Here is a 23,820-nt window from a genome sequence, read left to right as displayed (position 1 = left end):
TCGAACGTGATAACCACTACACTGCGGAAAACCAGCTCGAACGTGATAACCACTACACTATGGAAAACCAGTTCGGACGTGATAACCACTACACTACAGAAAACCAGCTCGAACGTGATAACCACTACACTGCGGAAAACCAGTTCGGACGTGATAACCACTACACTACAGAAAACCAGCTCGAACGTGATAACCACTACACTACAGAAACAGACTTGAAAGAGAAGTTGCTGAATTACAATTTATCACTAAACTGAAAACTATGGAGAGACCTGGTCTTAATAGAGATATTGGATTCCTGTCTCATTACATAGGCTAATCATCTGCATACTACCCCTTGCTTTTTCCTGCAGGACTAATTGCAGTCGTTAACAGTCGTCAACAGGTTTACCATACCCATTCAGCCCATCTCCCACTACCCTCCCACTATATATAAGGGTCTGGTGACTCAGTGTATCAGAAGAAGTGTGCATGCACACGAAAGCTTATACTGAGAACAAACTTAGCTGGTCTCTAAGGTGCTACTGGACAATTTTTTAATATATTTTGTCAGAATCTGCCTTTGTTATAAATGTTGAGAATAATCAGCCTACAGTAACTCAGTAGCAACAATAATGTTGGTCACCACACATCCCAATGAAGCCTTCAGTAGATAATTGAATCATGAGTGAGGCTACCCATGTTGAAGACTGGAGTAGCCTAGGGGAGCTCCTTGTTCTTAGAAAGATGTGAAGCTTAGACACTGGAGAACAGGACAGAAGCTTTGACAAGGAAATGAGATGCCTCAGAGTGTTCTGGGAGCATCAAATTGCTGGAGGGAAGCATCACATCCTATGAAGTATGTATTAAAAGATCAGCATGGCTGGCTGTTTTAGGTCATGCTGGACCACAGAAAATATGACCATGATAATAACAAAGCATAGAATTCTGGTTGGGATTTTTGTGCATGTACGGAGGCACGCAGCTTTCAGTTGCTTTAAAAATATCTAGCATTGGCCATAATATTTGGACAAGTTTCCTTTCTCAGTTCTTGCAAAGTTTTAGGGAAACATCTGTTATTTAAAATGGTTGTTTTACAGCTAGTCAGGTATTTGGATCATTAAGTATTGTTATGGTTTCAAAAAGGAGAGGTGGAGAAATTGGAGTAGGCATTATAATAGGAAGACCTGAAAAGCTGTGTTGCTCAGCAGCAGAAACACAAACTTCTTTTCAATGATAAACTGTTCCGCTTTGATGCCATAGATTTAAATGGTGACAAACTCAATCCAACATTCTTTTTAACATTTAGGAGCCCATGCTTTGTGGATGGGTTAAGCTGCGCTGGTTGCAGATTTATTTGCCAGAATGGCAAGAGGAAAAGGTCATTATGTGGACAGATGTGCACAGATATTTTGCAAGTGTGCTTGCATTTATTGGCAAGCTAGTGGTCAGCTGGCAAAATTGGTAGTGTATGTATAATGTAAATCAGGGGTCAGCAACCTTTTTCAGCCATGGGCCGGTCTACCGTCTCTCTGACCATGTGTTGGGCTGGACTATATTTTGAAAAAAAATATGAACAAATTCCCATGCCCCACAAATAACCCAGAGATGCATTTTAAATAAAAGCACACATTCTACTCATGTAAAAACACCAGGCAGGCCCCACAAATAACCCAGAGATGCATTTTAAATAAAAGGACACATTCTACTCATGTAAAAACACACTGATTCCCGAACCGTCCACAGGCTGGACTGAGAAGGCAATTGGATTGCATCCGGCCCACGGGCCTTAGGTTGCCTACCCCTGATGTAAATCTTATCATTTCCCTGGAGTATATATTTTTAGGTAGTATCACATTGCTTGATAAAATGGTTAGGAGACGAGTGCTTTTATGACAACATAGAATAGTTACATATGCAAGCAGTGCATAGAGGAACAAGATGAAAGTTTACGCAGAGAAATAACACTTCATGTAGGAAACTGTTTCTTTCATTGTTTTGTGTTTGAACTGCAGCTTGATGTAGTTATGAAGAGTCACTCATGTTGTTTTGAAAACTTAAGTTAAATATCTGCCTTAATATGTGTACTCATGGTTTAGTTCAGAACAATACAAATGAAGTTGTGTGCATGATGTTTCATTGACACACCCCTAAAGTAATAATGAATAATCTGGCATACTCTTACTTTTCCATAACTTTAAGGCTGGAAGTAAGTGTGTGTGTGCACATTGCACATGTCATAAGTCCTACTGAATGTAATGTTTAATATTTAACACTGTCCCATTCATAGATTTCAGGGACATTCTGTGGATAATTTGTCCAAAAAAGGGAGCACTATCTGGATTCTATGTTCATGAATGTTGCAGAGGTGACATTCAAGTCTTGAAGTTGCAGAATATATTTGAATAAAGAAGTTAATTCAGAAGATACATGATATATTGTCATACCCAGCCACTGCCAAATTGTGTAGGGAGGAGATAAAGTTTTTGATGTAGTAAATGAGGCCAAAGGCACAGCAAAGTCATGGTTAAGACTGGGGATTAGTTGCTGGAGGTGAGGGCAGTCAGAGACTTAGGGCTGGATCCAAATATGTGCCCACTGAAGGAGGTGGATGGAAGGTGACTTTCACACCATCTCCTACCCTAGGCATTACCCCTTGAAAGAACTCTCCTGTCAGAGTTTATGGTCAGAAAAGGTGCCTCTCTCTGATTTCCCATGATCTCTCCCTTCTCCCACAGCCCACCCCATTCTTTAGGTTTGCCTGAACTTTAGGGGAGAGAAGGGGGTGGAATAATCACCTTCCACTCACCCCTTTTATGGACAGATTAAGTAACTTGGAGGACCAGTTTTCACTCACTCACTTTTCCTTGTGACTGAAATGGTTGTTGATGATGTGAAGGAATCTTCTCTCCCCATACATTCTTCAGGGCTGGCTCTAGAGTATATTTTTATTGTTGGGTTTTCATGAGTGGGATTGCTTTTCCGGTAGTGAATAATTTGAGAGGGAACCATTACCCACTTTGACAACAGAAAGGAATTTGTTCCTTCCATCATTGTTTCCAGTTATGCGCTTGCAAAGCAGACCCTTCCATGCCTTTGGGCAACGCAGGTACATGGAAGTGGATGGGGAATTGTACCAGCAAAGCAGTCTTACTGCACTTGCCTTTACCCCTCAAGTTTTCTGATCACTCGATGTTGAATGGAAGGTAACATGATATCTTTTTAGTCATTCAAATCTAATAACTTTTAATCTGAAGGTTAAGTAGTGGTATATAAACTAAGACATGATAATATCAATTTTATGTTCACTGAAGGGCACAATATACCTCTTTCAGTAGATAGAAAAATGTGTGTAAAATGTCTTTTGCTTCTCAGGAGAGATTCTGTCTCAGAGAACTTAGAAATATAAAAGCAGCACAATGACAGAAATTAAAAATCGCATTAAGGTAGATACTGTTTTTGTCTCTTTTTGTTTTTAAGATCTCTGATTTATTTCAGTAAAAAGCACAGTCCATTAGGTAGATATTTTTTTAAAAAAATGCCCTTTTATCTTATTTGTACTACATTGACACTATCAAGGCTTGAGGCTACAATCAGAGTTTTCATTTTGTATTTTTATCTGTGTAGGTATAAGGTGTGTTCACATGTTTGGAGCCATGTATTTAATATTTTCAAAGGATGCATTTCCCCTTTAAAAAGAAAGAAAAACAACTGTGAAAACTTTTAAAGAGTTAATTTAAACCATTAAAGGAAAATATGATGGTAATAGAGAAGTGAAAGAAAGCTTGTCAGTATTTATTATATTTGAAGTTCCTAATAATAGGTGAAAATGCAGGGGTTTGTAAGTTTTTTTTCTATGCTACATTTTCATAGCCATATTCTCCCCTCCCCCACACTTCCCTTTTTTAAAAAATACATTTTCCAATCATCTTTCTCATGAAAATAAGAATGAGTTAAAGATACTGCCCAGCATAGGTTACACCCATAAAAAAGCACCCATGAATGTAAGCTATGTTAACTGAAGGGGTACTTTTAAGTTACATCAAATATATTATTACAGAATGGTTTGCTCAGTTTGATCTTAAATAATTACAGGAGATCATTTCCCATGTCATATGGAAATTACAGGTCAGAGTTCGGGAACCTGTGGCCATCTACTTGCTGCTGGACTAAAACTCCCCTTGTCCTTGAGCATTGGCCATACTTGCTTGGGCCAATTTCCCAGTTTCCCCATACAGTGGTGCCTCGCAAGACGAAATTAATCCGTTCCGCGAGTCTCTTCGTCTTGCGGTTTTTTCGTCTTGCGAAGCACGGCTATTAGCGGCTTAGCGGCTATTAACGGCTTAGCGGCTTTAAGAAAAAGGAAACAAACTCGCAAGAACTCGCAAAACGTTTTGTCTTGCGAAGCAAGCCCATAGGGAAATTCGTCTTGCGGAACGACTCAGAAAACGGAAAACTGTTTCGTCTTGCGCGTTTTTCGTCTTGCGAGGCATTCGTCTTGCGAGGTACCACTGTACCTGCTATAGTATAACCGGGCAGTGGACTTTGTGGGTGGGTGGGGAGCTGTGTTGCTCCCTTGACCTCTCATTAGTCATGTTGCAGATTACTGGGAGAAACAAGGCAGCATTAAGGTTGGTTAGGTGATACAAAGGTTAGGTGAACACCACCACACTTCCCGCTATTGAGAGTTTCACCTAAGGCCTGGTAAATTCTCAGATGCATTGTCTGTGGGGCTGCCTTGAAGACTGGATACTTCAGTTAATATGCAATTCAGCTGCTAGGCTTCTAACAGGGACCAGCTACATTGAATGTATCCAGGCAGTACTTAAACTGGCTGCTGGACTGTTTCCACAGACAATTCAAAATGCTGTTCATTAGCCTGCTATTGTTGTTTAGTCATTTAGTTGTGTCGGACTCTTCATGACCCCATGGACCAGAGCACGCCAGGCACTCCTGTCTTCCACTGCCTCCTGCAGTTTGGTCAAACTCATGCTGGTGGCTTCGAGAACACTGTCCAACCATCTCGTCCTCTGTCGTCCCCTTCTCCTTGTGCCCTCAATCGTTCCCCAACATCAGGGTCTTTTCCAGGGAGTCTTCTCTTCTCATGAGGTGGCCTGATTTCCCTAAGAATGGATAGCTTTGATCTTCTTGCAGTCCATGGGACTCTCAAGAGTCTTCTCCAGCACCATAATTCAAAAGCATCAATTCTTCAGCGATCAGCCTTCTTTATGGTCCAGCTCTCGTTAGCTATAAAGCCCTAAATGACTCCGGGTCCTCCCTGCTTGAAAGGCCCTTTTTTCTGCCTAGGTCTCCCAAAACCCATTGTTCATCATGAGTAGTGCTTCTCTTGAGTCTCTGCTCCATCTGACGTTAGGTAGGTCGTGCCTGGGGAGAGAGGGCTTTATCAGTCATGGAAACTTGCACTTAGTATGCTATCCTAAGAGAAACTTGTGCAGTACCGATGTTGATCTCGTTTCAGTGCCAAGTAAATACTTTTCTTTAGTGCACCCAGGCCATGTTTTACAATTGGTTTTTAGCATTCACTTTATAGCTGTATTGGGTTTTAATGTTTACTGCTGCTGTATTTTTAATACTTTATATCACGTTTTGTTGTTTCAAATCATTTGTGTTCCTGAGAATCATACACTGAAGAATCGGTGCAGTGCTTAAGAGAAGCTAACTAGTATTTATATTGTATACTCAAAACATTTGGTGTATACTGTACATTAAGATAAGATCGTCAACATTAATTATTATTGCCCTATACTACAGATGAGTTGCGGGTGGCTCTGAGACTGATGGATCCTTACATACAACTTAGGAACCCTAGGGCAGTAGCAGTGGTTGGGGAAGCAGAGCTGTAGAGGAAGAATTAAGCACCCCTTGCTTTCTCTGCCACTCCACTCCACTCCACTCCATTTTCCCCCTCCTGAAGCTGCTTTTGCTCAAATAGCTATGTGGGACAGCTTCAAAGCTTAAGCTCCAAGTTGAGCTAAATTAAATTAATTTTGTCTGTGAACATAACATTCCAGTAGTCTATTCAGCCATCCAGTGGACAGCTGGGTCTGCCTGACTATTCGCCACTCGGAACAGCTTCACTTGGTAAGTCAGCGTATATGTACTAGAAACCATAAAATTCTGTTTCTGTAAAAGAAAATAGTATTCCCTCTGTAAATTGTAAATTGTGAAGCCCTCATGAATAGCTCATTTCACACTGCTTTTAAATTTAAACTTGATTCACACTTGCTCATTTTCATGCTTCACGGCCCAGGTAAACCAAATATTTCTTGTCAATTAAAACGTACAAAAATAGAATTATTTTTTTTCAGGCTTCACGTTGTAAATGTAATTTGAGCATTACCATCTGTGGCACTACTTTGTGCATTTTGAAGCCATTATGATTCTCTGTTTTAAGAAATACTAAAAATATTCATAACCTGGTTGAATAGCGAAATATATATATTTATGTATTATGGGTGTCTTCAGGTGATTTTTCTTTTCTTTTCTTTTCTTCTTTTCTTTCCAAGTCACATCTTTTTCAGTCATGAGGGCTTGCTCACATACATTCTTGTTCATCACTCAGTGGCTGCAGTATCAGCTGACGTATTTATGTGTAAAACAGAAGATCAGGTAACATAGGCAAAGCTTTCACATAACCTTCACCTACAGTGCTTCCCATTGGAGGCAATTCAGCTGTTCAGCTAGGAGTCTTTGAATAATATGTAAATCACTGTAAGGGTTTGAAATACAGGGGCACATGGTTAGATCCAGTTCTGTCCCTCTCTTAGATCAAGTGGATGCGCCCTTCAGCAGACCAGGGAAGAAAGGCAGTGTTCATATAGTCTCACAAACCCCTGAACACCCAACACCACCTCCCCAGCTGTTCCAAATCGTCCCCTAACCCTTTACAGGCAATGTGGGGTTTTTTCGGGAAGGGGGTGCAGTTGGATACAGCCCTTCAACCACAGTTCTATACGTACTTACTCAGAGGTGACTTCCACTGCTGTCGATGGGGCTAACTCCCTAGTAAGTATATACAAGGCTGCACTCTAGGTCTGTCTCAAGGAGCCCGTAGTTTGTTGTACTTTGCTACCACCACAACTTTCAACAAGCTGGGTTTCCTAACTTGCCCAAAATTTTGTCATCTATGGAGTTGTTTGTTTATTTTGAGTATTTTTTAAAACCTTTGCCTAAGGGTCATTGACTTACTGGATGGGATAGGTTTGTTCTCATACACTTTTATGATGGTGGAGCGCAATGCTGTTCCAACAGGGGGGAATACGTAGCATTGTAGTAATGCCTGTGTAGTGATGGGTTTCCACCAGCAACCTTTTTTCAGTTACTCACACATTGGGACCCTTCAGTAACTGCCCATATGGCTGTACCCCCTGGATGGCCTGCATGAAGGCAGGGGAGGTGGTTTGCCATTGACTAGACCCCTGGGAGATTTCAAAGGCCCCATCATGTATCTTCTGCCTGTTCTGATTGGAATGGCATTTCTTGATTCTCTTTCTGGGGCAGGTTGTCTGCTTGCCCAATTGGTGGTTGTTTGCAGGATACGTGCTTTTGTTGTTGCTGTGGTTTTCAAGCCAATGCGTGGAGAAATGATGACTGTTTTTTGCTATATACTTCCACACTAAGAAAGGATCTGTTGTCCCTTCTAGATGGTCTGTTGTTATTTTGTGGGATGGCCATGCATGTACTGGGTGAATGAGCTCATAGAATGTATGGGTATTATTACTGCTTTTGTTGGATGGCCAGTGTGGAAGCATCATCAACAAGCAACTTGTGGTTGGTGGGTTGCAGTGGTTTACAAAGGAGTCTGTCGCTACAAGGACCTGTTGGTGTTGCTACTGTTGTTTCTGTAGCCGCTGTTGTGCTCTAGACTTTTCTGCTTGTAAAGCATTGGATGACAACTATGATATGCCAGTGTTGTAGAGGCTGCCAGAGTTGTAGAACCATAGGATTGTCCTGCCTATAATATGTGCATAAACAGGTAAAGGAACCCCTGATCGTTAGGTCCAGTTGCGGACAACTCTGGGGTTGGGTGCTCATCTCACTTTACTGGCCGAGGGAGCCAGCGTGCAGCTTCTGGGTCATGTGGCCAGCATGACTAAGCCACTTCTGGCGAACCAGAGCAGCGCACGGAAACACCCTTTACCTTCCCGCCAGAGTGATACCTATTCATCAACTTGCTCTTTCAAACTGCTAGGTTGGCAGGAGCAGGGACCAAGCAACGGGAGCTCACCCCGTTGCGGGGATTCGAACCACTGACCTTCTGATCGGCAAGCCCTAAGCTCTGTGGTTTAACCCACAGGGCCACCCGCGTCCGCAATATCTGCATAGAGAGGTAGATATATTATTATAAAGGTTTAGGGGGTTCCAGTATCCCTTTGTTTCACTCTAGTTGAACTCCTGTATTTCAGAATGTTATTAGAAGAGATTCTGCACATGCACCATTCTCAGTTTTCAGAAGCTATCTGTCTATATCAGTGGTGGCCAACTTGGCCCTCCGCTGTTTTTGGACTACAACTCCCATCATCAGCTAACAGGACCAGTGGTCAGGGATGATGGGAATTGTAGTCCCAAAACAGCTGGAGGGCCCAGTTTGACTACCACTGGTCTATATAAATGCAAATCACTGATTCTGAATCTCAGTGACATACAGGGCTAGGATAGGATTTAATCCAGCACTAACTAGGCACTGAGTGGGAGGCAGACAACCCATCACCCTTACCAGAGGGCTGTTGTTGCTGATGGGTGGCTAGCAGTGGGGTAGGATCCTGCTTTCATTGCCATACAGTGCTCTGTTACCACTACTAGCCTGCACAGTGATGTACAAGCTGTCCCACTTCGTCACTCTGCTGATGAGTTAAGAAAAAACCCAGAAGTTTAACAACAACAAAAAATGTGCAGTAAAACACCCTTTCACAAAAATGAAAATAAAAACAATATCTAGGTTTTGGAAAATTGTGAACTTATTACATTTTGTATTTGTCTTATTTATAAATAGAAAACAAACAGTAATTTAAAATGTAACTTAGCATTCTGTTTGTTTAAAATTCTGGAACTATTCTGCTGTATTCTGATCTGGAAATTACTGTATCAGGGAATGTAGACCCACAAAATCACTCTCAATCCAGCAGAGGCAGCATCCATATGTACCCTGAATTATAATAAAATGCTTCCTTCTTTGTAGCTGATTGTGTGCAAATCAAACCCTGATGGGATGAGGGTGGGAAATAACCAACCCTGCAAGCTAAAACTCAGATGAAGGAGCAGATGCCACTGATACTTGCATTATATAGAGGCATGTTTTCCTAATAAGGTCAGTAACAATCAAATCCTTCCGTTGGGACTTCCAAACATCACTTTCCCAAGGCTGCAATCCTGCACACTTACCTTAGTGTAAGTCCCACTGAAATCATCCAGAATAGCTGTCATTGATTGACGGGCATGAGGATTGACACACGGATTCACTATTGCATGGTACGTTTGAACTCCTTTCATAATAGGAAAGAAAAATACAGAATGAAATACACACACACCCATTTTTATCACAGAATTATTCACCAAGTTCTGCTGATTAGCAGAGACCTTTTGAAGCTACTTTACAGAGAGTTCTTTACTTTTAACTTGTGTGAAGACTGGATTATGAAGGCTTAGCAGTGATTAGCAATGTTTCTTTGCTCACAGAGGAGGATGCTTTTAATTCTTTCAAATGTTTTGTTAACTAGCGGTTTTTCTTCTACCCAGAATGCTAGTCCACAAATGAAAAGACAGTTGTTTGGCATAAACTATTAGAGATTTGTCTGAGTACTCTTGCAGGTATGCTAAAGGATTCATAAAGTACAAGCAAAAATATAAAGTTTTCTCCATAGGCAGGAAAATCTAGTTTCCATTCTTTAATTTGCAAATTGTTGTCAGCTATGACATTTAGTGGTCTGCTGTTTATGTGGACATCTGATTTTGTTTATGCCTGTGGAAACCTCCCCAATATCATAGACAAGGCAATGTAGATCAGCATGGAAGCCTTACATGGAGTGAAAACAAAAATTACACATATCAGTCATCATTAAAATTCACCATTTTGTCATTTTCTAAGGCTGCAGTCCTTCATCCACTTACCTGGGATTAAGCCCTATTGAACACAGTGGGTCATACCTCTGAATAGACACATAGAGGATTGTGCTGTAAGTAGTTTGGGCTCAGCTGTCCTGTTTTCTACTGTGTTTCTATCAACAAATGTTAGCTGAAGATTGAAAAAAGATATGTGTGCCACATAATCATGAGTCATTCACAATTCTTCAAAGCTCATCACGTGGTTGAAAAATATAATCACATGTGATGTTTTACAGCAGTGGTGTCTCTTGATACTTCTACACAGACAACCAGTCCTGTCTCAGCCTCAAAAGGGAAGGAGACTGGGAAGGAGAGGGTCCACTCCCCAAGACTTAGTCTTGCAGCTTTTTAATGATGCTACCTCAATGCAAGCAAGAATATGGCAGACTCTGCCTGCCCTTTACTTAGACAGGGGTGAAAGCAGTAGCAAGTCGATGGGCAAGTGTGCTTTTGTCTGTGAGGAGCAGATTTCACCCACCGCCTTGCCCTGCAAACATCTCAGATACTTCAGTGACAACTAGATTACCTGGATCCTGCCCACTGAAACCCATCATTCTTGGTGTACAAAACAATAAATATAGCATTATCTATAAGGAAAGTGGGATGGAAATATTAAATGAAGAAAAATGGCAGGTGGATGTTATAAAGAATAAATAAACTAAACAATTTTTTTATTTGTACCCTGGCCGGAGCCGGGCTCAGAGCGGCTAACATCATATAAGTGATATGATATGCATAAAAACAAGCAATCAATTGATTAAAATGCATCCCAAAATTAATTCAAATAAATTAAAATTAAAATTAAAACTGAACAAATGACAATCCTCAGATTAAAATTGAAAGCGGTTAATACTCGCCAGGACCAACTGTTTCCACTGATATTATAAGGACCTGTGAGCGGGCTGGGAAACCTCCTTTGTGCTTGTTCTTATAGAAAGAGAAAATAAGTCAGACTGAACCCTGACCAAAGGCCTGGTGGAACAGCTCCATCTTGCAGGCCCTGCGGAAGGATGTCAAATCTCGCAGGACCCTGGTCTCTTGTGAGAGAGTGTTCCACCAGGCTGGGGCTATGGCTGAAAAGGCCCTGGCTCTGGTCGAGGCCAGTCTAATATCCCTGGGGCCTGGGATCTTCAGGGTGTTGTTACTTGTAGACCATAAGGTCCTCCGTGGGGCACACCAGGAGAGGCGGCCACGTAGAAGGAACATTCAACAAGAAAATCCAGTCGCATGAGAGCTATTCTGGTGAGATGTTTTGAGTGTCAAGAGATGGACTGAGGAAACTACGTTCAAAGTGTTACTTAGCCATGATGTTCACAGGGTGACCTTCAGCAGGTCATTATCCCTAACCCCAACCTGTATCACAGGGCTGTTGTGAAAGTAAATTGGAATAAACCCCATATCCTCCCTTTTTGTCCTTGGAAGACAGGTGTGTAAATCTTGGGACAGGATAGCTGGTTTGAAATTTTGCGAGTCAGGGCAAAGTGTAACAAAGAAATAGAATAAATCTTGTTTTCTGGGATTATTATTATTATTTAGTGTAGTAAAAGAATAGGAATTCCAAACTCCGACTCAGTGTTACTGCAGTGAAGTTGAATGACAGACATTAGTGAGTGGCAAGAACAAGTCCAAACAGATGTCAGTTTAACTCTCACATGTGCCATTTAGCTTTCATTTGTGCTGATGTACTTAATTCAACCTTTACACCCTGATCCTATGTTCATTAAATAAGGGCGAGTCAAAATATTTAAGCTGAATGCTTCCATCACCCCATAATGAGTAATCAGAGGTCGCTGTCTCTTGCCACCTCCCTGAGGTGCATGAGACAATAAGGGGGAGTAATCTGTGGTGGCATAGCAGGGCATTACTGATGTTAGCAGTTTCACACATTCAGACTATTAGCTACAGTTTCCACATGACTAATACCGTGTTTAAATTCACTTGTAAGTCCTACTGATAGAATTGTAGAGTTGAAAGGGACACTGAGGGTCATCTATTCCAATCCCCTGTGATGCAGGAATCTCAACTAGATCATATATGACAGATGACCATCCAACCCCTGCTTAAAAACCCCCAAGGAAGGAGAGTCCACAACCCTCTGAGGGAGACCATTCCATTGTTGAACAGCTCTTTCCATCAGAAAGTTCTTCCTCATGTTTAGTTGGAATTTTCTTTCTTGCAACTTGATTGCAGAGGAGAACTTTTTTTTAGTGGACTGGAAAAAAACATATGAGAATACTAGAGCTGACGCCACAATTTGGTTCCATATGGTACATTTTGTTATTAGTAACTAGCTGATGGCTTGTTGACTTTGAAAGGTGTAAAAAGAAAGGGCTGGAGAATGGTGCCTGGTGACTTCAGCCATTATGGATCAAGCCAACCCCTCTCCTCTTGTGGATTTTGTCACACGCTAACGTGACAAAACGTTAAGGAGCTGACCTTAATATATAGAGAAAAGCATTGATCTGGCTAGTTTCAGTAATATGAAACAGTGCCGTGCATTAAGTCTGCCATGCATAATTCCATATGCCTCGATATAAATAAGATAAACAAGATTTTAAACAAAAATAGTTGATCAATCACACACACACACACACAAAATGATTTATCCCCAACAAATAAACTTCAGCGCGACTAATAGCGTTCTGTTGTTTGAATTCCGAGAATGCAAATTGAAGAGTCCTTTAATTAACTTGAAAGTGGTAGTTTGGGCTCTGATACTTGTGAGCAGTAGTACTGCAAGCCCTGGAATCCCTCAACCTACCGGTATTCCTCCTTTCCTTGTCTGCTGTCTCTTGTGCACCATATTTTAGTCCCAGTTAATTGTTACATTTCCCAAGCTCAACTCTCCCTTGGCCCATCTTACGCCTCTCAGCCAGCCCTACCCACTTCAGTCTCAGATGGGCCCAAGGGACCTTTGCAAACAAGGCCTAAATATTTATATTTAAAGCTAAATTGAAGGCCTGTTTAAAAGGCAGGATTTGTTTGTTGCAATAAAACTTGTGTGTCTGCTGTGCACATATTTTTCCTAGGGTGTTCCTTTCAGTCTGCAGGAGATGAAGTTGGATTCTAATATAATGTTGGTAGTGCAGTATGAAGGACAGAGGAGGTAACAGAGAAGGCAACTTGCTAATGCAAAAGCAGTGTACTGAAAGTCACTTTTATTTCTTATTTATAATCTACATGCACACTCTGGATAATAGATGACAACGCTCATTCAGTACTTTAACTTCAAAGCAGAGAGAAGGCATGGATGACAGAGCTGGGAGCTGGAACACAAAGGTACTAACAACAAGAGAGAAAATGCCTGTTTACTGGATTGCATTTGTTAGCACGCTGTCTTCAGATATTGTTCCCCCAGGAATAGCGAGAATATGTGCTGCAAGAACAATGATTTAACATCTGAAAATGGTACTTAAAGAGTTTTCTGTCTGGTAGTAATGTGATGAAGGCTTCTGAATGGAACCTGGGGACTTCATTTCTTCTGTTTATCTATATGTCTCTCTGGTTTTAGTCAGCGGTAATTGCATATTTAACCCCTTAAATGGATATAACCCTCTCAGCACCGACCGTTCCCTCCCCCCCCCCTTTTGGTATCGCATCAGCTTACGCTACGGAACAGCTGTGCTGTTTGAATTCCCTGCCAAAACAGAAAACCTTTTGAGAAGTCAAAAGAATTTGGAAAAAGTTCTTTCCAGGTCTCTTATCTATTCATTTGGACTGGTGGGGTGGGGCACATTTGACTGTGGCCAATAGGAGTTATGAAAATTGTTTCAGTGATATTCAGTATAGCTGGGGGTCTTATAGAAAGGACAGAGTTCCAATAAAGAAATAAGTTGTAAATGGGTGCTCTAAAATCAACAGTATAAATTTGCTGCTTATCTCAGCAGTACGGCTCTTTGGAGCTTTCTCAATTAGGACTTGTTCTGGGGGGCTTGCTTAATAGCTTATGTGAAACAAATATTAGCATAATTTGTTTAATTATATCAAAACCCTTAATTCCTCCACGATGAGGAGGGAAAAAATGTGTTCTTATGCAAAGAGTATATTTGCAATGAAAATTCCATTCAGTTGGAATTAAAGGTGCTCTGAGAAAGCCATGAGATGGTAGCCAAGCTACTATAACAGTTTATTCTCATGGTATTTAAATTGACACCAGTGGGTATTTTTTTAATTAGTGCCTCTTTTAAATGTGCACTTGTCTATATCAGTCATTTTGGCAAATGTGACTCGTTCAAACAGTAGTAGTTGCTGTAGAAGAGGCCAGCACAGCCTGCAGGAATCAAAAGTTTCTGCAAGCTGTTGTCGACATGACCACATCTCATTAACTTAAAAAATGGAGATTATTTGCCTGAAAGCTTGATTTGACTAACAGTAATCAAATATTAGGCTCAACAGAGAAAGGGGAGGTGGGGGGATGGGGAGAAGAGAAGCGAAGAGAAGCTTCGCTGTTGTGATCTGTATCATTAAGCGTTTGTGGTTTGTTTTAAATAGCTGTATAAGATTTCTGTTTTGACAAACATAACAGTGGAGGGGGTAGAAAAGAGTAACAAATAGACATATGGCTTTGAAAATAATCTCAGGTTGGTTTTATTTTACATTCTGACATGTTAACTATGAAGTTTGCCAGAAAGGAATATGATTTCGCTGTGGTTTCTTTCATTAAGTAGACAGAATTAATTAGCCTACGTAGTTTCCCTATGAATGATTAAAGTTTAAGTGCTGGAAATCAGTTGTCTTACACTTATCTTTCTCCTTTTTTCATCTGCTAAATAGGCATGAACCTCAAATTTATACCCTAGGTTCATTTTATTGTTTTAACTAAATATGATGAAGTAGGTTGTAAAATTGTGCATAAAATCAGCCAAAATAGAAAGCTGCCTTTCTTATCTCACACATTTGTTAAATAGCTTGTTAGTTCAATTAAGTATCTAGGAGCTAAATCTCTTTTGGGCAATAATTAAGGTATTTCAACTGCATTTAATTCCATAAGACTAGTATATTACGGCTTTGGGGATTTCACATTAAACAGGAAGCAATGGTATATCTTAGTGTAAACTGTGGTGTGCATCATTTAAGGGGGGCAGTTAAACAAAAGAAGATAAAGTCTTGTGTGTGTGTGTGTTGTGTTTTATGTCTCTGAACTGAGAACATGTGCTGCATTTTAGTAAAGGAACATGAGCCTTGAATGTAAGTAACTGGTTTTTGCATTAGGTACTCCCTGGAGGTAGCAGAAAAATATCATGTCCCTGCATGAAATGCGAATGTGAAATCTACCAGAAAGAAATATTTATGACCATTTTATGCTTGATTAGACTTGGATGACATCTGTTAGAAGACAGGGACTGGACAAAGAGAGAGACGCTTGAGGGCAAATGTTAACAGAGTTGTTTAGATGATGCTGGGGCAGAAGCGTCCATTTACTGCCAGGCAAAACATAGGAATTGTGTTAGCAAAGAGCGCAGCTGACAAGAATTCACTCTGATGGAGATACTCTATGCTGCTCAGCTAAAATAGCAAAATGCAGCTGTTGATACTCGCCATGCTGCCACAATTTATTGCCAGGTATCTCAGCTAAGCACAGATACCATAACTTTACAGAGGCAGATATGTTAACGGAGTTACACCAATGGCAGTCTGTCATATTATTACTGTTTTTATTTATTTTTAAAAAAGATAACACAGACCCATTTTCTCAAGTGGCAGTTTTTAACCGGGCACACTACAGATGGCCAAAGGAGCAATTTGAAGTGTTTCTCCTTTTTTTAAAATTCTATTTGAAACACACAGCACCGAAATTTCCAATCTAATTGTTCCCATTCCATTACTTTTTGCAAAAAATGAAACAAAAACCAACTCACACTTTTGCTCCCTAACCTGCGACCTTACTGTTTTTTTGTGAATGGGACCAGTCCCTTGGGCTGGATTTCACTTTTCGTTTGAAATCGAGGGGCCAGGTTCTGACCTCATGTATACTGATGTAAAACCTGGGTTTTGTCACCAAAACAGCTACTGGCATTATGCCAGAGAAAGCAGATCGAAACTGGACCCAGTTGTTGAATCTTTTTAACTGGTCTGGGTGCAGGATGCTGAAATTACTGAATACATATTCAGCTGTTAACTGTTGTGTGTTTAAGTACAAAACGTGTAAACCCTGCTTGCTTAAAAGTTCTGTCTTGTGGAGGAGAGGTATGGACTCTCTCTCTCTCTCTCTCTCTCTCTCTTTCTCTCTCATTCTGGTTTCCTTCCCAGCTTCTTTTCCTGTAAAAAAACAACTGCTCTGTCTGGAATGCTTATGGGAAATGTGATTTTGTTTTTGTTTGCAGCAGCTCCGTTGTTTTGATTTTGTCTGTGCTGTATGGAAAACAGTACGTCACTTGGAGTGGGTGTTTTGTCTATTGGCCATTTGGCTATTGCACATACATTTCTCATACTTATCACATGATGACAAGGGAACTCAAATGGCATCGTTTTTCCAGTTGGATTTGGCTTTTGAGTTTAATAATAGTGAAAGGAAAACAAACATTAATAGATGTAGCTGTTTTTATATGGCTCCCTTGCTGATAGACTACTCTGGGGCTTCCCCCTCCCCAGCCACAGCTAAGGGGCTATTTAGACAAAGGTCAGATGAAAACATATATCACTCTCCCTAATAAACTGATATGGATGATGTCACACATTTTGCATATAGTAGTGAAAAATGGTAACTTAAGTAGGAAAACCCATAAAAAGGCAATAAACAATTTTAATATCATTAGTATGATTAGTTTATGGGACTTTTACCTGGGCTTTTAGGCTGTAGGTAGCATAAGCTGCCTTAATAAATGTCCTTTAATTAAAAATGATTTAAAATAAATTTCTGAGTTGAAAACATAATACAGTATCCCCCAAGCTTTACTTAAAACTGATGACTGCAAAGATTTAAATGTAGGCTGTATTAATTCAGGCTAAGGTTTTTATCTTATTTTTTAAACCATGGTGGGGGTGTGTGTGCCTGTTTGAATCTATAGAATTCCACTAAGACTAGATAATTTTATATGTAGTACAGAACAGGAAAGTATTATTAATTTTTCAATTTCTTTCTGTAGATATCTAATAATTGTACCCCTGGACTGCCAACGGCTCCCATTAAAGATTTAAAAAGCAAAAGAAAGGTGGATTCAAAAAGATGGTATTTTGGATTAAATAATGTAAAATAACTGCAGGGCATTAGAAAGCTATTGGCAAAATAAAATCCTGGTGTACATTTTTTGCTTGAAATGCACTTAAATACTGACACAGTTGCATGCATCATGTCGCAACCAGGTGGAAGCTTGTTGTGGGGGCGGGGAGCGGGTCCTGTGTGACTGTCTGCTCAGAGTTATAAGGTAAAATGTATTTTTGTCCTCCAGACAATTTTTATAATAAGGGTGTGGCATGCCATAAATGTGCAACAGTTTGCAATTGTGGTGCATGCACTCATCACAGAAATATATTATTAATTGGTGGAAGATAAATACCAGGATTTCCCTTTTTAATATATGCTATTTCCTGAGAGGTCTTATTTTTTAGGTTTGTGAAAAAGAAGACAGATACAGCAGACTTTTATTTTTTTAAATAAACCTTTTTTAAAAAAAAATGAAGAAAAAGGATGTTTTCAGCACGCTCACACAACAAATGCATCCAAGGCAGTTAGAACGGCCCAGCTGCACCCCTCCTTTCTTTCTCTGCACTGTCTTTATCACTTTGCTCAGTTCCACATAATAACATCTTCATTTGAGATTGCTGTGGCACAGGGGAACTGCATTTGTTGATCAAATTTGGCTGGATAACACTGTGATCTCGTATCCTGAAGTGCGGAGATGTGCCTGGAATATGCAAGCACAAAGCTGGCCTCTTGATTGATTGATTCTGCCTGTCACAGAACAAGATAACTGGATCAGTAAATACCCTGTGCACTTCAACTTCATCTACACAATCAAAAGTGAGGGCAACGTGGGGCTGAAAAACACACTAAAGCATGATGGGGGAATATATGCATTTGTCAATGATAGCCAGAAACTTCCCAATGATGGAGGGAACAGAAATTCATTGTGTGTGTTCATACATGAGCAACAGTGGACATTATACTAATTCCTGAATAGCTGCCAGAGGTCTGATCAGTTCCTTCTTTCCTCCCTCCTCCTTCCCAACCCCCAGCTGCTACTAGTGTTACTCTGTTGGGATCAAGGTTTCAGCTGAATGGATTTCTCTCAGTGTAAAACTGGAATTAGTGCCACAGTGATGAAATAGGCTCTGGGGTTATTTTGTGCCTTCTGTAGCTTAGGTTCATGCTTTTGACCAGCAAAAGTTACAGTGCTGGAGACTCTTTAATATGTGGGATGTTTTGGATGACTAGCAATATTAAAACTGTGTTTTTAACCTTTTATGGATGTGATACTTAAGGTTGCATTTCCCGCCCCATGTGTCCATAAAACATTTTCACAAAACCTACCTGCTGTGCAGTCTGCCACACAAATGCTTTGTTCTGCCCCAGATGAATTGGGCCTGGGGTTGGGGTGGGTAGGATGAGTGGTGCTTAGGTCTTCAGTGGTTCATTGGAATGAATGGATTATAGCTCCATATCTAGAAAGCCTAGTGCAGTATCTGAGGAAGGTCAAGTTTTACTAAAAGACATGACTTCCACAGAGACCTGCTACCAGAAGGCTCAAACCAGGGTATCATGCAACAGGATCAATGCCCCTCTTTGTGATTCAGACCACAGAGTGCTTAGGACCTGATTCCTGCTGCTCTGCAGAGGTGTTCTGGAAGTTGTTCTGCAACTTGCCAGCCCAGCTGGATCAGATAATTAGGAACCTTGCTGGATTCGGATCATTCCAGCCTCAGGCTTAGTTCCTCACTCTAAGCAGCTTGCCAGCCAGAATACTTGCTCTACAGACTCATTATGCTTTGTCCCACCCCATTATCGCTTCCCCATTTCCCCCATAGTTGTAATTTTCATAGAATCATAGAATTGAAAGGGACCCCAAGGGTCATCCAGTCCAACCTCCTGCAACACAGGAATCTCAGTTAAAGTATCAATGACGAATGGCTAACCAACCTCTGCTTAAAAACCTCCAATGAAGAAGAGTCCACAACCTCCCAAGGGAGACCATTGCGCTGTCGAACAGCTCTTGCTCTCAAAAAGTTGTTCTTGATGTTTAGTTGGGATCTCCTTTCTTGCGACTTGAGGCCATTCGTTCGAGTCCTATCCTCCAGAGCAGGAGAAAACAAGCTTGCTCCATCTTACATGTGACAGCCCTTAAGATATTTGTAGATGGCTATCATATCTCCTATGTCTCCTTTTCCAGGCTAAACATACCTAGTTCCTTTGACCGTTCCTCATAACGTTTGGTTTCCAGACCCTTGATGATCTATCTGGGTTGCCCTCCTATGAACACATTCCAGCTTGTCAATATTCCTCTTAAATTGTGCTACCAAGAACTGGACACAATTTTCCAAGTGTAATCTGACCAAGGCAGAATAGAGTAGGACTATTACTTACCTTGATCTGGACATTATACTTCCATTGATGCAGGCTAGAATAGTATTAGCTTTTTTTGTTGCTGAATCACATTGTTGGCTCGTGTTAAGCTTGTGGTCTACTAAGATCCCTAGTCCCTTTTCACCTGTAGTACTGGCAAGTCTGGTAACCCTCATCTTGTATTTGTGTAGCTGCATGTGTAGAACCTGACATTTTGACCCTACTGAAATTCATTTTGTTAGTTTGGACCCAGTTCTCCAATCTGTTGAGGTCATCTTGAATCCCAATTCTGTCTTCTGCAGCATTAGCTACACCTTCCAATTTGTTGTCATCTATGCATTTAATGAGCATCCCCTTAATTCCTTTGTCCAAGTCGTTTATAAAGACACTAAACATCAATGGGCTCTGGACAGAACCCTGCAGCACCCTACTTGTCACTTTTTTCCAGGATGATGAGGAACTATTAATAAGATCTCTTTGTGTTCAGTCAGCCAACCAGCTACAAATCCACCTAACACCTCATCCAGCCCACAGGTTACCAACTTCTTCAAGAATATCTTGGGTGAGTTTGTCAAAGGCCTTGCTGAAATCAAGATACACTACATTCACAGCATTTTTTAAGTGAACCAGTTTCCTTTCTATACTGAACTGTCTCTCTGATTTTTGAGAGATGTCTCTGGAACTAGGCCCGTGCTGTCCTGGACTGCGCCACTTGCACCTTGCCCAGCTGTGTCTTAGACCAGTGATGGTGAACCTGTGGCCCTCAAGATGTTGTGGCACTACACCTCTCATCATTCCTTGGACTGACAGAAGTTGTAATGCAGCAACAACTTGAGGGCCACAGGTTCTGTACCTGTCTCTTAAATGAACAATCAGTACACCTTTTGGACCTACATAAAGCAAACAGCTTGTTCTCATTCCCTATCTGCCCATATTGCAGACATTATTAATTGCATGTTCAACCTGGGTTAGGCATTTCATTTTTAGCTTGTTCCTGGGGTGAAGGTGCCCCAGGAAAACCAAGGTGACTTTCCCAGCACATTGCCCATAATAAAGTATTTGTGAGGGCTCCAGGCCTCATCTGGGCCCAGTCAGGGTGCCAACTTGTAACTGGCACAGGGATCAGGCCTGAATGTCCTACCACCTCACATTCTGCTGTGGCTGCCATGAGTGACTGGCCTGCAGAATTGCCCAACAAAGGCCCACCAATTTGGGGAGGCGATTTCCCTTAGACTCTGTTAGGTACTTGCAGGTATTAGATTACATGGATCTGAGACAAATGGCTGATCCCAGGTTTTGAAAGCACAAAACTTGGCTGTTTTTAGGTCTGTTTCATGCCTGAAGGGGAACATTGGTTCCTAGTTAGGCAGAAAGCAGAAATAAAGAGAAAATTGGTGGTGTTTTGAGTAGCAAAATTGGATATTAATTTTGGAGAATACATTTAGAAATGCACAGTTTTAGTATATGCTGATGTAGTGATGACTTATTTTACAGAGCATTACTAATAATTAGTTTACAATCTTTTAGAAGTTTAAACTGTGATAGAATAGTGACAAAAAGTTTTAAGTATTATAAGGTGATAGGGCCTGTTGTAATGTATGCCCAGTATAAAAGATGGCTATATTAGAAGTGTCTGTTCACCACTGCTTGACTCTATGTACCCTGGTGTAAGCTATTACTGAGTTTGGAGGGGATATGGTATATTGGAAAATCAACATTAAATATTGCTTCTAAAGAACTGAAATTATTGCTCTATTTCTTTTAATAGCCTATTTCAGTATAATTAGAATAACCTTAGTTTGAAAGTTGGTGTCATGTCTAGAAGCATCCAGTGAGCTTCTTGACCGAGTTATGAATTAAAATGGGGTCTTCTATGCCAAGCACAACATATGTCCATTGTACCATCCAGTCCTTCTTGTCCTTGGGCAGAACTGTGATGGAAATGAGGTTTATACAAGTTTGGGACATGCCACTGGAAATTTTACCAGCCTGAGTAGGACCTAACCATTAATTTATGTACTTTCTTGCCTGCTTACACACTGTCTTTGGCAGAGTTGTTTTATTCCTGGGGAAAGCAGTCCAGAAGTTAAGAGAGACACTGAGAGACTTTGTTTGTTTAGTTTTATTTGTGTTAACATAATTGGCTTTTGGCAGTGCAAAGCAGCGCTGTAGGTAGGCCTTTGGTTTTTATAAAATATTCTTCACTCGAAACCTTATAAAAGCAGGCAAAACATTTGCCTGATTAAAATGCATTGAGGAAGGAAGATGTCTCTTTAGCAACTAAAGATCCAATCCCACAGTCTTCATGACATTCCCACGGGCCTGTGTATACTGTGGTTGCAACCTTTGCCGAAGAATGATTTCATTTTGTGGGCTATTTGGAGCCTGTTGTATGGGACTTTTCCGAAGAGCAACTGTAATTTAATTTTCATGTAATTTTTAGTGCCTAACAGCTCATTCCTATGATGCCTACTCAGAAGTAAGTCCAACTGATTTCATTGGGGGCTTACTCCCAAGTAAATTCAGCTTCTTTCTCTCTCATCCCTTGATCTACTCTGGCATATGGGTCTTGAAAGTAGCACCTATAAATTTTGTATTCTTAAAGTAGGTGAAAATGCTTCAGAATCAGTGATTTGAGGGTTGCTGTATTAAATAAAACCAGTTGTGAGGGGGAAGGCTGCTAGACCACCCACCCGCTTGCTCACAAGTGGGCCAACCCACCAGATAGACTGCAGTTGGGTAAGGATGGGGCTGATGAGAGGTTGCAAACTTCTAGCCTCCTCTGTTGGCTTATAAGCCTCTGAGAGAGTCAGGAAAATGGGGGAGGAGGCAGAGGCTGTGTTGTTTTATTTCCCCTGTAATGAGCAGGGTATGATGGGAAGACAGTGAAGGGGAGGTAGGAGTCCAGGAGCAGCTGCCGTAAGTCTAAGGGGCGTGGAAACGATAACACTTGTGTAAATACGATTTATATTACTCTAACAGCATTGTTTGATCACTGTGATGGAAAAGTGCTATGCAGAAATACATATTTTTAGTTTAACACTGTGAAATAATTTTCCACTTATATATAAAAATTTTAAAAAATGTTTCTTACTTCCATAAAAACCCTATTCCCGAGTTATCTGAAAGTGTAGAGTTAACACATTTGGGTGGGGAAGGCAGCAGAGATGAACATGCTACTTCTGTCTCCCGATACCCTGTGTTGCTTCCATTGCTTGTGATGGGGACTGTGTGGGAAGACTTCTGAACTCATGGAGGCGCCTTGCACATTTTAGAGCCCTGGAAAGGCAGGATTCAATAATGTGCAGGGAGTACATAAGGTTCCCAGCCTCACAGCTGCAAGACAATTGTGTACTGTTTTGAGCAATCACCTCAGCAGTTCAGAGGTGAGGCAAGGCATCAATGCTACCCTGGACAGCTCCATGCAGGGCTCATGCTGGAGAATCCCTAAGAGTAGAGCTCAAATGTTGTTTCAGCGGTAGTCATCTTCAGACAGCCTTAGAATAATAGGATTGTAGAGTTGGAAGGGACCCCAAGGGTCATCTAATCCAACCCTTGACAGGAACTGCAGTTCTATCTTGGTTGCTAGGTCTGCCTTCAGTGGGAAGAGCTATAGATAGAGCTGTTGTCAGATTTCTGATGACAAACCATGTAGGTGTTGAAAAGTATAGGAGACAGCATCCTGCAGGTCAAAAAACCATGAGTCTCCCAGCATCACCTTCTACCCAAAAGGAATGACTAGAGCCACCACAAAATGGTTGCCCTATCCCAGCAAGGTGGTCCAAAAGGAGAGGAACAGACAAAAGACACATCCTATCTAGCTCCTGACAGACATCATCTTCTAGAGCAAGGATGGGGAATGTCCATCCTTTAGGCCACATTTGGCCCATTAGTCATCCCCATTAGTACTTCATGAGTCATTGGGGCAAAATCTCAATTAAAATTATCAAGATCATATCTGCATTTAGTTATCTTCAGAGGAAAACCATCACAGGGCAACTCCTTCTTCTGTTCCATCCTATGCATTTGAGAGGAACTATACCCATGCAAATTTTCAGTGTGCAACACCTTACATGGTGATCAGAAACTTTGGAAGAAAGTGTAGAGTGTGCATGTTTCTGATACATTAAAATACACAATGGTTTTTCATTGCTGATGACATGTGGTTGGTGGGTTACACCTAAACTTTTGAAGCCTTTGTCATATGAACAATTTTCAAA

The 23,820-nt window shown here is 40.9% G+C and overlaps 1 protein-coding gene across 32 annotated transcripts in view; it reads left to right on the top strand.

Moving 5' to 3' along the window:
- FOXP1 (forkhead box P1) overlaps positions 1–23,820 on the top strand; it is a 534,652-nt gene that overhangs the window by 306,604 nt on the left and 204,228 nt on the right. For 2 of the 32 annotated variants that reach the window (XM_083601047.1, XM_083601046.1), the window contains one exon: positions 13,302–13,380. The exons of the other annotated variants lie outside the window; for them this stretch is intronic. In XM_083601047.1, the coding sequence (XP_083457173.1) occupies positions 13,348–13,380 (33 nt within the window). In that variant the 5' untranslated portion in view covers positions 13,302–13,347. The remainder of the gene's footprint in view (positions 1–13,301; positions 13,381–23,820) is intronic. 32 annotated transcript variants of the gene reach the window in all.

The sequence above is a fragment of the Podarcis filfolensis genome, assembly GCF_964270895.1.
Source record: "Podarcis filfolensis genome assembly, chromosome: 2".
Lineage (NCBI taxonomy): Eukaryota > Metazoa > Chordata > Lepidosauria > Squamata > Lacertidae > Podarcis > Podarcis filfolensis.
Note: the sequence above shows the minus strand (reverse complement) of the source record. Positions and strands in the feature narration are given on the sequence as shown.